Here is a 14,402-nt window from a genome sequence, read left to right as displayed (position 1 = left end):
CAATAAATGACTCTTAACAATAGAGTTTTATTTTGTCTAAATGCCTGGGATCTTGTTTCTCCATTCCATGTGAACCCCGATCCCATTCCTTGAGGCACTAGGGGCGAGCAGTGAGGTCGCACTGTAATAGATCTCTGATTGCATGGTGTACCCCGCTATATGCTTAAACCATCAGTCTTGTTTCAATCTTCAGTTTCAATTTCGGGGGATAATAGACAAGAGGCTATATCTGTAGGCTTTATTCATCATTTGTAACTGTCATTTGCCACGAAGTATAGGCCTATGTTTGTATCTCAGTAACAAAGATATCTTGACCATCAACCGCTTCCCAGATAAGTTCTTTACACTCATTTTTCAATCTATATTCCTCACTTTCTCTTAATTTCCTTCGCATAATGAGCTCAGTACATTAATAAATGCACAGTACTTGTTGAACTTCAGATTTATCAATAGATGAAATCTAGGGGAAACATCGCAATTCCACAAACCGTCGGACTAAACCCCGGGGCGAGAGCTGGATTCGAACTCTCGATGTTTCTGGTTATGCACAAAATAGTAGAGTTCGGTATATATCTTAAACAATAGTGTTAGTGTTTTATTCAACTTAACATTAAAATGGTGTTGATTTGATTTGCTGACCACAAATTCTATAAATTCAATAAATACAGAATGACTGCCTTATATCCTTTGACCATGTTAAGTTGAACATATTAAAGTGCAATTTTGGTGTCGTGTGTTTCCTGCGTGCTCTGTCCATTTTCCTCCCACCATAATGCTGACCATCGTAAGAAAACTATTCCTGAGTACGACACAAAACACCAGTCGAAAAAAAAAATAAATCCACCTTTGTTGATTGATGGACATTTATAGGGCTGACGTTAACAAACAAATAACCTACACTTCCGGTCAACAATATTTTCACACAAAAAAACCGGAAACACAAGAAAGCAGATGTACAGAATGCATCCATATACTTATGACATCTTGTCCATTGACGTCAGATTGACGTTATTCTCAAGGGCGACAACTCATTAATACGCTTGTAATTAGGAAAAGGGAAAAACGGCACGTGCGACATACCAGTTAGTATATCAGAATGAGATATCAGAATAATATTATTAATATATGCATTTGATAGATGGTTAATATAATACTGTACTCATTATTCTGTTACTTATTAATTAATATTTTCTAGTAGCTATAACTATTCATAATGAAAGATGATGCATCGCTGAATGTGAGAGGCAGTTGTCGAATCTGTAATGCTATCTATTCGACATGGCTCTTGTATATACTAGTATCTTGCAATAGATGGCTCGGGGTACCCAAATTAAAGTTGCCGTTCTAAGTTGTTATTTTTAATTTCTGTTTTACTTTTTGGGGGGATGGGCAGGGGGTAGATTCTTTTTTTAATTTTCTTGCTGCTGTTACCGATTACTATTTACGGAACACACAAAAAACACTTGTGAACACAAACTCGTGTTCTTTCCAACACAAATCTTGTGTCAGTCATATTTGTACAACTCTGTCTTGTGTTGAATTAACACACGATCTTGTTTGTGTCTTATTATTTTGTAACACAAACATGTGTACTTCACATTTATTTAACATATGTGTGTTTGTGTTGGGGTAACACATTTCTATGCTGAGTGAAACAACATAAGTTGTTGTGTTAGATTTCAACACAAATGTTTTTGTGTGTATTCTTCATGTTTGTTTGGTCTGTCAGCAACCTGTGGATGGTCGTGGGTTTTCACCGGGTTCTGCCTGGTTCCACCCACCATAATGCTGGCCACCGTCGTATAAGTGAAATATTCTTGAGTACGGCGTAAAACAACAATCAAATAAATAAATAAATAAATTCATGTTTATTTATTTTTTTTCCAGCAGCACTAAGCAGCTCTCACGGAGTTTTCATTGTAGTGATATGAGAATGAAGGGTGCCGACAACGAAATCAAGAACGTAACCTCCATAGTAACAACAAAAAACCGTTCACAGTATTTCATATTCCTGTTTTATCTGGTCTTACATTGTCGTTCTATGGCGACCACTTAGCTTCTATGGCGACCACTTAGCTTCCATGCCGACTGCTTAGCTTCCACCAATACATATTATATAAGCTTGCTCCGCTGGAGAAAAACTGTGCGTCACAAGTGGGAAAGCTCGTGAGTTACCTGCCAAAGGTCTATGGTTTACAACTGTGTCCTCCGTCCGTGAATTGGCCGCCATCATGCTATTTTTAAGGGCCTTGGTAAAAGCATTTTTGACAATAATGAAATCCTAATTTGTGTCTTTTTTTTCCTTCTTAAAGGGTGTTTATGGCCAGCGCCAAATGCAGCCTATGCTGGAGTTTACAGAGGCCATGGAACAATGTGGGGTAAGTATGTGTTACTCCTAAAGAGTATCCGAAACATTTTACAAAGCAGAGTTTAAGCGTTAAACCCCTGACTGGTTGCTGCCAGACCTTCCCACGTGCGTACAAAATTGAATCCACACGATTACAAGATAATTCTGATAATACTGCAATAAATACTAAGATTATTTTCCTCGGTTTATTTACAAAGTTTGTGTTTAAAAAAAAAAATGAATGCAATACAACAAATCACGGATGCCATACATATTCAGTCTTTAATACCACGTACGCTAAATCACCCCCGTATTTCCGATGGTAGCAGTGGCCGACCGGAAACTTGACTAGTTGAGCCGATTTCGGTGTAATGCGACTGGCTGGGGTGTCATGTCTGGTGTCTTCGGTATGATATATCAGTGCCAGCGGCACTTTGGTGCCACAGTAAGACACAGTATATGTACACGCACATAATGAGTCCTCGTCGTCACATAACTGAAAAATTGTTAACTACGAGCTTAAACGCCAAGCATTCTTTTCATTCATTCTTAATCTCTTAAATTAAGGAAAATCTTAATCTTCTTAATCTCTTAAATTAAGGAAATAGGCTACAAAACCATTCCATTTCACTTATACCTCAGAAACGTAATCGGGGAGTTATTTAATATGGCGTTTTCTGGAGAACGTTTTGTGGCATTATTATCTGTATACAGGCAGCAATGTAGAATTGGCTGCTGATTACTGTACCGTTTGCTTTCCACATGACATTTTAGTTTATTCAGGCTTGACTAAGGAAAGATATTGAATTTAAGACAACGTGTTTTCTTGTTTTGAAAGGAGAGATGTTAAGTCTCAAGAACGCCACCAATTCCAGAACGTACTTTTGTACAATTCAACACTGAGTGATTTTCACCACCCTCATGCACGTAACCTCCATTATATTTATCTATCTGATTGGTGTTTTACGCCGTACCCAAGAATGTTTCACTTATACGACGGCGGCCAGCATTATAGTGGGAGAAAATCGGGGCAGAGCCCGGGGGAAATCTGTAATACTTTTATGTTACCGTCTTTTGACGTAAGAAAGTATAAATAAATAAAGGACTCGAAACAGCGTCTCCTTTCAGACATTCACTCTATTCTACTCGGTTCATCACCTTGAGCAGTCCCGCAGTATGTTACTTTCGTATTATTATCCAATCGCAATGCTGCAACGTCATGAATATTAATATAGGGGAGCTGATCACGTGATGTAAACATACACATGTGCTATGATGTAAACAAATACACGTGGCATACTATGACAATATCACATCCCCCTTCTTTTGAAGAAAAACTAGTGGTATTACATTCTTTAACAAACTTCGCTTCGAAAGGATTTCCCAAGTATACTTTTCAAATGCAACAAATTTCAATTTAAAACAAAATAGAATACACTGCAAACTGTAAGTATTTGTAGAGTCGGTTTGATACTTAAAACTTGAGTTGGAGTAAACTGTCAAATGATATCCAGGGTTCACCAGGTTTTAAAGCTAAACACAAATTTATCCATCCATTAAACTTTCATAAGAATGTCAAGATCACACAACTCGGAACAATTTAACATAGCAAATAAAATTATCATAGCACTTTGAATCATACAAATCCATGAATCTGAGTGATGGAAAAACTGAACCTATCTGTAAATGCATCACTCATTTCAATGCCGTGGAATGATAGAATCCAATGAACTGAACAGAATGCACACATTAATCACTGATTCACAAATTCACTGTTGGAGCTGGAATTCTGACTGAGATCTAAAACTGAGAGCAAAACAAACTGTGCTCACAATAACACACACAGACTTCCACTTTATCCAGTTATGAAATCAGATAAAGTCTTGGGCTTAATACGTCGACCATAACGTGAGAACTGTGAAGTTGGAGATGTGTCAGGTGGTTTCGGAGTCTCAGGAGGAGTTGGGTTTTCCAGCAGCGGAGGTGTCGAACCTGTTGATTTGTTGTTCGGACTGTTGGCTAGCGGGGCTGGTTTGGACGGAATGATGTGACGACGGTTCCGTTGATAATTTCCACCACCAGATGTGGAGACAATATATGATCGTGGTATCTCGGCTACTTTTCTCACTATCGCTGGTTTCCATTTCCCATTGGGTTGTTGCATGTAGACATCCTCTCTTTCCTTTAATGGTTTTTGAGACTGGGTGTTACGGTTGTAGTATATCTTACTGTTCATCCGTTTATGTGAAAGTCGCCTTTGTACATCTTTTACGTTTTGTACAGATGGACCGAGCCGTTTCTGTTGGACTGGGAGGTTGTCTCGAAGGCGACGACTCATTAGGAGTTGAACTGGTGTAGCGGTTAAATCAGTGGGTGTATTTCTGTAGACTAACAATCCCATGTACGGGTCAGAACCATCGGTCTGGGCTTTCTTCATGATCTGTTTTGCTATACCAACATACTTTTCAGCAAGTCCGTTAGATTGGTGATGGTAGGGGCTGTTCATGGTGTGCTTGAAACCCCATTCTGCAGCGAATCTTTTGAATTCTGCAGATGTGTATTGGCTTCCATTGTCAGATATCAGTTCTTCACATACGCCGTGCCGGGCAAAGATTGATTTCATGTGATTGATGACACTGTTGGCGGTGATATTAGGTAACAGGCTGATCTCAGAATAGTGACTATAATAATCAGCCACAATGAGATAATTATGGTTGTGCCACTCAAACAGGTCTGTGGCTAACAATTTCCATGGCCCGTTTGGTATCGGCGGTGACATCATCGGTTCCTTCGGTAGGGAGGATCTGTGTTCAAGACATGTGCTACATCTGTTCACATAGTCCTCAATTTGTGAACACATGTGCGGTCAGTAGAGAAATTCTCTAGCACGTCGTTTGCAAAGTTCCATGCCGAAATGTCCTGCATGTATAAGTTGCAGCATGCCGGCATGCAATTATGCTGGAATCACAATTTTGTCACTTTTGAAAACTATGCCGTTCAAAACAGTCAGTTCGTCTCGCACATGCCAGAATTCTCTCATATCAGCGTCTACTTGTTGTTTAGTCTGTGGCCAGCCTCTGTGAATGACAGATTTAAGTTTGATGAGAGTTTGATCCTTCTGTGTTTCCGATTTGATTTTTTCCAGCTTTTGATCAGTTACTGGGATCCGTTCAAATACTGCATGAATGTGCTCTTCCAGAGTTGGATCTTCATGTGCGTCATGTCCAGATTTGTAATTTCTCGACAGTGTGTCCGCAATCGGAATTTTCTTTCCGGGGCGAAAAACTACGTTCAAATCGTAGAGCTGTAAGCGCAGCATCATGCGCTGTAGTCTGGGTGGTGCTGAAGCCAGTGGTTTGCGCATGATTATCTCAAGGGGCTTGTGATCACTGTGCACTGTCACTTGTTTTCCCTAGATATAAGAATGAAACTTCTCACACCCAAACTGAATTGCCAACATTTCTTTTTCTATCTGTGCATAGCTTTGCTGTGTCGGCGTAAGTGCTTGTGAGGCGCAGGCAACTGGTTTGCCTTCTTGAAGAATGACGCGTCTACTTGGAGGGTGACGTCCTTGGTGACGTCATAGTACGCTAACACCGGTCCTGGTGTTCGCGTTATGATGGATTTCACCTGTTCAAATGCTTTGTCACAATTTGCGTCCCATAGCTATTCCACATCTTCTTTTAAGAGTTCTCTTATTGGAGCTGTGGCTGTGGCAAGTCCTGGGGCAAACTTGGTGAGGTAATTGATCATACCCATCACCGTTTCCAGTTCCTTTTTCGAGGTAGGGGTCGGTATCTGTTCAATCGCTTTAATCTTGCCTGGGTCAGGTTTCAGACCTTCCGACGTGAGAGTGTGTCCGTAGAACTTTGTCTCTGTGACCACAATTTCCATTTTTGCAGAATTCAGGTGAAGGTTTTTGTCACGGCATCTCTGAAGTAGTTCTCTGAGTCGCTCGTCGTGCAGTTCTCTGGTTGGTGCGTAGACCAGAATGTCATCAACCAAGACCTCAACCCCGTTGAGACCTTTCAGAGCTTCATGTGCTTTCTTTTGAAATATTTCCTGGACTGATACAAGACCAAAAGGTAAGCGTGTAAATGCCCACCTGCCAAAGGGAGAGTTAAATGTTGTGAGTTTACTACTTTCATCATCTAGCTGGATCTGCCAGTACCCGGATTTTGCATCGAGCCGACTGAAGTACTTCGCACCTGGCAGTTTATGTGTTATGTCCTCCAATGTAGGAAGTTGATAGTGCTCGCGCATTATGTTTTCGTTCAAATCCTTCGGGTCGATACATATCCGCAGTGTGTTGTCTTTTTTCACCATTGAGCTTACCCATTTTGTGGGCTCGTCAATGGCCATGATAACGCCCACTGACTCCATACGTTTTAGTTCATTTTTGACACGATCCCTTAATGCTACGGGGACACGCCGTGGTGCGTGCACAACTGCTAGTGTGTTGTCTTTTTTCTTTTGTCTAATTTTGGCTTTTCCTGGAAGACAACCAAGCTCTGTGAAGATATCCTTGTTCTCCTTGACCACTGATTCTTTCTCAAAAACTGATTTGTGATTGGTTGATCAATTGTCATAACCACTTTCACCAGGTGTAGCACTTACAGGCGTTGAAACCTAGGAGGGGTTTCGCTGGACTATTCACAACTACAAACTCTAAGTTCTGAATAATGTTTCTGTACTTGCATGGTACCATGCATTTACCTGTGACTTTGAGTTGATTACCACCATATCCTGACAACTTGGGGAGAAAGCGTGTTTGTAGAGGTAATTCGCTTGACAGTAGTCTTTTTGTATGTTTCTGTGGGAATGCAGTTTACCTGTGCTCCAGTATCCAGTTTACACCTGAGAGTTTTGCCTGTGTTTCCTATTTCAATGTTTGCATAAGCTTCATTTCCGTTGTTTTCAGTTTTGTTAACTGTACCAAAAACACCACATTGTTTTCAGTGTCAGTATCTGTGTTATGATTATCTTCACAAACAGCATGGGCTGATTTAGACCTACACATTCTCCTGAAATGACTTTTGATGCCACATTTCATACAATTTTTTTTCCCATTGCTGGGCAAGTTTCTGACTTCTTATGTTCATATTTTACATCGTGGACTTCATCGGGAGTTTTGTTCAACACTTTCAATTGTTCACGTGATATTTCATGAGCCCTGGCAATTTTTGTTACTTTTTCTAGAGTCAGATCATCTTCTAAGAGGAGTTTTTCCTAGAATTGCAGATGAATTTGAGCCCATAAGAATCCTGTCTTTAATCATGTCGTCTAGATCATGAAACTTCAGTCACGGCCAATGAGTTTTAACTGAGTGACCCATTCGTCTATCGATTCTGACTGACATTGACCTGGTGATAAAATAACTTACATTGTACTGACGTGTTTTTTTTTTTCGCGTTGCAGTAGCACTCGAAAAGTTCGAACAGTTTCTCTGGCTTCTTGGAATCTTCCTCTGAAAGTTCACCACAAGAACGCCATGCTCTGCATATGTCTCTATCATTACCGCTGTCGAAATCCATGGAAGACATCTGTTTCACTTTTGCTGCCATCTCGAGGGTTCTTCTGAACGTCTGACACCATGTAATACTTTTATGTTACCGTCTTTTGACGTAAGAAAGTATAAATAAATAAAGGATTCGAATCAGCGTCTCCTTTCAGACATTCACTCTATTCCACTCGGTTCATCACCTTGAGCAGTCCCGCAGTATGTTACTTTCGTATTATTATCCAATCGCTATGCTGCATCGTCATGAATATTAATATAGGGGAGCTGGTCATGTGATGTAAACATACACATGTGCTATGATGTAAACAAATGCACGTGGCAAATTATGACAATATCACCACGGCCATCCGCAGGTTTCTGACAGACCTTCCCACTTACCACCGGAGAGGAAGCCAGCATGAGTTGGACTTCAACTCACAGCGACCGCATTGGTGAGAGGCTCCTGGGTCATTACGCTGCGCTAGCGCGCTAACCATCTCCGTTATAATGGTTGACGTCTAAGAATAAAGAATACATTCCATATACCGCAAATCAGTACAGCATTACAGCAGCGAATTAGATTGACTGGAATTGGAATACATGTAGTTCTGTATGAATGATGATTTTTCTGGTTCCAGGACTTGAGATGTAACATATCACAAACATGTGACTTCCGGAATGCCACGTGCTTAGGACGACCTTGTTTAAAAGTGGCCTGCGTGCCGATTGGTAAGTAGTCCACTTTTATAGGTCACACGAGCGCATTGATTTTCCTTAATATGTATGTAGTAAAGTTTGTCAACTTCAACGTCAATAACATATATCAACTAACCCATGTCATACCACGACATGCTGCTTGCACTTTTTTCTAGAAAATTTAACCTTGCATGATCAGCATTTTTTTAACTGTGCTTGCAGGAAGTGAAGTCATAGTATTTTGTTACCTTGGTAACCTCCAAGGGTGTAGGACCAATGCGGTCGCTGTGAGTTCAAGTCCAGCTCATGCTGGCTTCCTCTCTGGCCGTAACTCGGAAGGTCTGTCAGCAACTTGTGGATGGTCGTGGGTTTCCGCCGGACCCTGCCCGGTTTCCTCCCATCATAATGCTGGCCGCCGTCGTATAAGTTAAATATTCTTCAGTACGGCGTAAAACACATGTGCATGTGTAACCTTTATAGGTCATATTATAAACACCTTCGCTACCTCACCCCGCGGACTATTTGTTAATATATATTTGATTGTTACTTAACGACATACATAATTAAGAGTTTTTCACATACATGGCGATCAGTCTCATGGGTTGTGGAAACCAGAGTGCACGTGATAAACCACCAAAGAGCGGGATATCTAAGAATTCCTTGTCAAAGACTGCGTCTGAACCATTATATTTTAGATTAAGAGGTTAACCTAAACTAAAACAGACATCCATACGCAGACCTAACCATGTCAAAGACTGGAATTCATACAGTTCATTTAGGGTTGAATGCCACCAGTGAAAGAATAACAAGTAATACATATTTATGTATTTGATTGATGTTTTACGCCATACTGAAGAATACGACGTCGCCAGCTTTACGGCGGACGGAAACCGGGCAGAGCCCGGGGGAAACCCATAACCATCCGCAGGTTGCTGAAGCACAATCCCACGTACGAACAGAGAGTAAGCCAGCTTGAAAAAGTAATACTGATATCAAAACACCAACCCAAGATGTTACAGAAAAAAATATTATCACTTGTATGTCGCTTTGTAATTTATTCTCTTGTGGGGGCTTCCGTGGCTCAGTTGGTTAGCGCGCTAGCATAGCGTTATGACCCATGGTCGTGGGTTTTCCCCGGGCTCTGCCCGGTTTCACCCCACCATAATGCTGACCGCCGTCGTATAAGTGAAATATTCTTGAGTACGGCGCAAAACACCAATGAAATAAATAAATAAATAAATATTCTCTTGTGCACAATTATCCCACCATTCATGGTGCCTTGTTGACAATAACCGGCCGGCGAAGTTTGAGTGGGCGTTGGCACAATCTAACGTTCGTTGAAGACCATTTGTCTTCCATCAGAATGTTGTGCATGTCTGGGACCCAACACCTTGGAAAGTTTATCTGAAACATGTCAAAGGTCGGTTTTCCTCCACGCATAAAACTTATCACCATCGTATAAATGAATAATTCTTGATTCACAAATCTTTAAGTTAAATTAATAGAATATGTGCGTTATATTTAACAGAGTATTCTGTTGTAATAGAAAACATTCTAGCATCACTTAACAGACTTTCTGTTAAAATTAACAGATGATTTTTTTGAGTGTATGGCTTTAAATAACATTATTCTCTTATATCTGTCACTGTATGTGTTATCCAGTGAGAAAAGAAGGACGATGCCCTCCGCCACCAAGCACGGCCATCGGTATGGACTGTGACGCTTTGGCAGAGTTCCTACCTAACTGTTACCAAGACAACCACTGCAGCGGCACCCAAAAGTGTTGCCCAGGGAGGTGTCGGTTTAAGGAATGCCAAAACACCATCTTCAAAAAGAAACCAGCTATCGTGCGTTTAGGAACATCCACCAGAAAGAAGCAAAATACATCTCCTGCTCCGGTTCTACTTCTAGCCGGGGGCGGCAAAGCGAACGAGTTGTACATCAACAAGGCTATCTCTCGCGCCAACCACCGATTTTCCAAACCTGGAACTTGTCCCCCTACAAAATCTAGCTGGGTTAACAGCGTTTGCTCTTTCCTAACAAGTATGATAACAACCTGTAAAACGGACAGAGACTGCTTAGGAGACCGGAAGTGCTGCCCAGGCCGTTGTGAACTTCAGGAATGCACAATGCCCGATGAGAACGCTGCCAACACTAAAACCAAACCTAACGCCACGGTGACGGGGTCTGCAGGCCCACCTGTGCCCACCAATAAACCCAATGTTACAATCGTAGCTATTGCAGGGACCAAGCCACCCTCTAATGTGATCCCGCCAGTTGTCATATCCAAACCAAGCAGCCGGAAACCCGGCACCTGCCCGCCTGAGGATCAACACTGGCAGTTCCTCTGTCCTTATCTTAGGGCAAAAATCAATGACTGCAAGATCGACGCCACATGTCCGGAAGTAAAGAAATGCTGTCCCGGAAGGTGTAATCTCAACGAATGCAAGACCCCACTTTTGTCCAGAGAAAGCAGTAGACCCTTGTTCGTACAGGATGCCCCAGACCCTGTAACGGACCGGCCGGACCGCGTGCGTGTGCCCCCCAAATTGGCATCATGTCCCGCGGTCACCTTAATGCCCACGCAAACACCGGGTTCCCAACTCAACATCATGAACATGTTAGTCTGTAGCTTTGTGTATTCTTCAAACCCAACCTGCAAGCAACACACTAACTGCACGGGTCAAACCATGTGCTGCAAAACACGCTGTGGCGATTTCCGCTGCCTGGCCCCCGTGTTGTCATGAGGTAAACCCAGAAAAAATGACACAAACATAAAACCGACGGCTGTGGCACATATGCGAACAAAGATAATTTATAAAAGAAGAGGGGGATTTTATTTCATTCTTACTGGAAAGTTTTCAAAGTATAAATTACTTGGTGTGAATCAAGCATAATTGAGGATCGATTGCAAATTGATGTGGTTGGGAATTGAGGAACCCTTACAAATTGATATCTTTGCAAACTGTTTCACATTTTCTACATGGCAGACTGCTATCCATCACCTGATATGCAAATAACAGTTTCATTTGATTGTGTCCAAAGAAATCGGTTCAGAACATCGTGAACCTTATTTCGTATTTCAAACTATTCATTTATAAACGAGGCATTAATCCAACGGATTCAGACTAAAACAGTTTTGTAATTGTGTTTTCATTTGTACGTTACATTGGCCTGGGAATTGCAAATGCAGTGCAATTTGTTCCATTGACCATTCCTTATATCCAGCTAAGTCATTTTTAAAACAAGAAGTAGTGAATATAAAAATTGCCAGGGCCTGTCGATTGTGACGTTGTTTAGTATTGTACATCGTGACTATATTTTGTCGCCCGACATGACATGCAGATGAACAATAAATCTGGAACAATTCATTTGCATACACATGACATTTATTGACTCTTTGGACATCCGGTCTCTGTGCATCATTATTTCGTTTTTTTGGTCAGAAATTGTCACAAAAGGTGAGATTATCATTTAAAAAAATAGCCGAAAAAATGATAATGAAAAATGAAAACTGTTCCACCGACGGCACCAAATTTTCCAAAATATTCTGACGGGGAACAAGTAATCCGGTGTAAATGTCATTATGCATCACACTGGATGTACGAGTGTATTCTCCCTTGCATTTTAATCTTAACCTTTTAACATTATAAAAGACGACGATTGCTCTTGGTGCTTGAATAAACATAACTGCTATTTTATAACACATTTTGCGAGGTTTATCTGTTACTTTCATGAAGGTTATACAATATTGTCCTTCTACTTCATGAACATGAGTGCAAATCAATGATGTGAACTGAATGCTAATTAATTTTTCAGGCCCTGTAGGAAATTTATGAAAATATTACGATGAGCTATATACATATAAATATATAAGCATATATTGTGTCGTCTTGTGAGTCCATGCTGTCTAATCTCTCAGTGCTGAGCGAGGCACCAGCGAGGCAACAAGTACCATTTTGTAAGTCTAACCATTAGGTCACCGAAGAGGTTCATCTGGCCTCTGGGCTACATATACATGTATATATAAATATTACGGTTGTCTGCTTTCCTTCATGACGACATAGTGAGGAGAATGGAGCTCTACTGACATAAAACGTAAGACTCAAATTTATCTCCCTTCTGGTCTACTGAGGATATACGGGCGGTATTTAACACACTGCTGAAGAATGAATGAATGAATGCTTGGGGTTTAACGTTGTACAATACTTCGGTCATATATACGAGGACGAGAGGCATTAGGTGTGTGTACATACGCTGTGTCATACTCGTGGCAGGGCGAGTCCCTGCCGCCATTGAAGTATCAAGCTGAAGACACTGGACACGACATCCCACTCAGTCCCATTGTGCTGACACCGGGCCAGCCAGTCCTGTTTTAAGGCTACATATTTTTGCATATATAATGGTTGTCTACTTTGACACAGTGATGAGAACGGAACTCGACATTTCTCTCTGGCCACTGCAGATACCTGTGGTTGGGATTTAACACAGTGCTGAAGAACATTCAGTTATAGGACACTGGTAAATTTTTATCCATCGGTGAAGTCAACCAGTGTGCCCACGTTACGCAAGTCCTGTGGACAGCTTATTGGAACCAAGGATCAGAGCGCTGAGGAGGCGCGGAAATTGCAAGGGTTGCCAGTTAACACTTTCCCCGTTCTAACGAATGAGACAAGCATCTTAGCTACTTGAACTAAAAGAGTAAACGATCCGTCACTCTGAAATCGAGTTTATATTGATTTATTTATTTGAATTATATTTCACTTATACGACGGAGGGCAGCATTATGGTGGAGGGAAACCGAGCAGAGCCCGGAAAATTCCCACGACCATCCGCAGGTTTCTGGAAGACCTGCGGCCAGAGAGGAAGTCAGCATGAACCAAAGTTGAACTCAAAACGACCACAATGATAAGAGGCTCCTACACCATTCCCCCGCGCTGGCGTTCTAACCACCTCGGCCAAAGAGGGCCCCCGAAATCGAATTTACAGGTATTCCAGCAAAATTGCAACATGTGTATCCACTCACAACTAGCACAGATTTTGACTCAAAGATTTTCTCAGTGGTGAATGATAAGACATCTTTGTGACTGTCGTCATACAACTTTGGATAACAACTTGCCGTTTTTCAGTGCGGATTTCACATCGTTACATCGACTAACAATAATACCAACAAAAAAGCCAACACATAAGAGGCGTGTCACACATTTTAATATCAAATCAAATCAAAGGGATCAAATATACAAATACTAATAATAATACTGATATCGTTTTGGAGAATGAGTTTTGTATAGTATTCTTATATAAGGAGTAGGGCCTAATTAAAGTGTACCTTGTCACAACCAAATCTGCATATATCGGATGTGTGGTGCTACAGTGTATCCTTCATGTATGTATACGTGAAAGTGCAAATATTCAACACTTTAAACAAATGATGAAATCTTTTAAAACGAAAAAGACACGCAAAAATATAAAGCTGACATCAGCTGAGAAATCGTCCTATTCTAATTCGTAATATTTCATTATCTATCAAGGCTCAAACAATAAAAAATAAATATAAAGAAATAGACAAAGTTCTATGGAGGGCCTTTGGGGCCACGTACGACACGAGGGCACCGTGTTTCAGCTACAAATTTTTTTTCATCATATCGTATATCTACATTCAAACTAGCCTATATGCACATGCTGGGCTACACTTATTAAGACGTGTAGTATTAAGACGTGTAGCATTATATTATAAACCAGTCATTTTTAGATCTTTAAAGGTGATCTGACGTCAACGAATCTAGCCCAAACAAAGCGAAACAAAATCCCATATGTTCACTCTAAAGTGTCATGGTTTATTTGTCATTTATTCAAAAC

At 40.9% G+C, this 14,402-nt stretch overlaps 2 protein-coding genes across 2 annotated transcripts; one reads left to right on the top strand and one right to left on the bottom strand.

Moving 5' to 3' along the window:
* Nucleotides 1–4,202: 4,202 nt before the first annotated feature.
* On the bottom strand, nucleotides 4,203–5,126 carry LOC135480991 (uncharacterized protein K02A2.6-like). Its single transcript, XM_064760921.1, has one exon. It carries the CDS (start codon nucleotides 5,124–5,126, stop codon nucleotides 4,203–4,205), a length of 924 nt encoding a protein of 307 aa, XP_064616991.1.
* Nucleotides 5,127–10,252: 5,126 nt separating this feature from the next.
* Nucleotides 10,253–11,290, top strand: LOC135480989 (uncharacterized). The gene has a single exon (XM_064760920.1). The coding sequence runs from the start codon at nucleotides 10,253–10,255 to the stop codon at nucleotides 11,288–11,290; it is 1,038 nt and encodes a 345-aa protein (XP_064616990.1).
* Nucleotides 11,291–14,402: the final 3,112 nt, after the last annotated feature.

Source organism: Liolophura sinensis, chromosome 13 (genome assembly GCF_032854445.1).
Source record: "Liolophura sinensis isolate JHLJ2023 chromosome 13, CUHK_Ljap_v2, whole genome shotgun sequence".
Classification (NCBI taxonomy): Eukaryota; Metazoa; Mollusca; class Polyplacophora; order Chitonida; family Chitonidae; genus Liolophura; species Liolophura sinensis.
This window is presented reverse-complemented; position numbering and strand designations above follow the sequence as displayed.

Coding starts and splice junctions, on each gene's coding strand:
- LOC135480989 (XM_064760920.1), top strand. CDS start 10,253: ATGGACTGTGACGCTTTGGCAGAGTTCCTACCTAACTGTTACCAAGAC.
- LOC135480991 (XM_064760921.1), bottom strand. CDS start 5,126: ATGTCACCGCCGATACCAAACGGGCCATGGAAATTGTTAGCCACAGAC.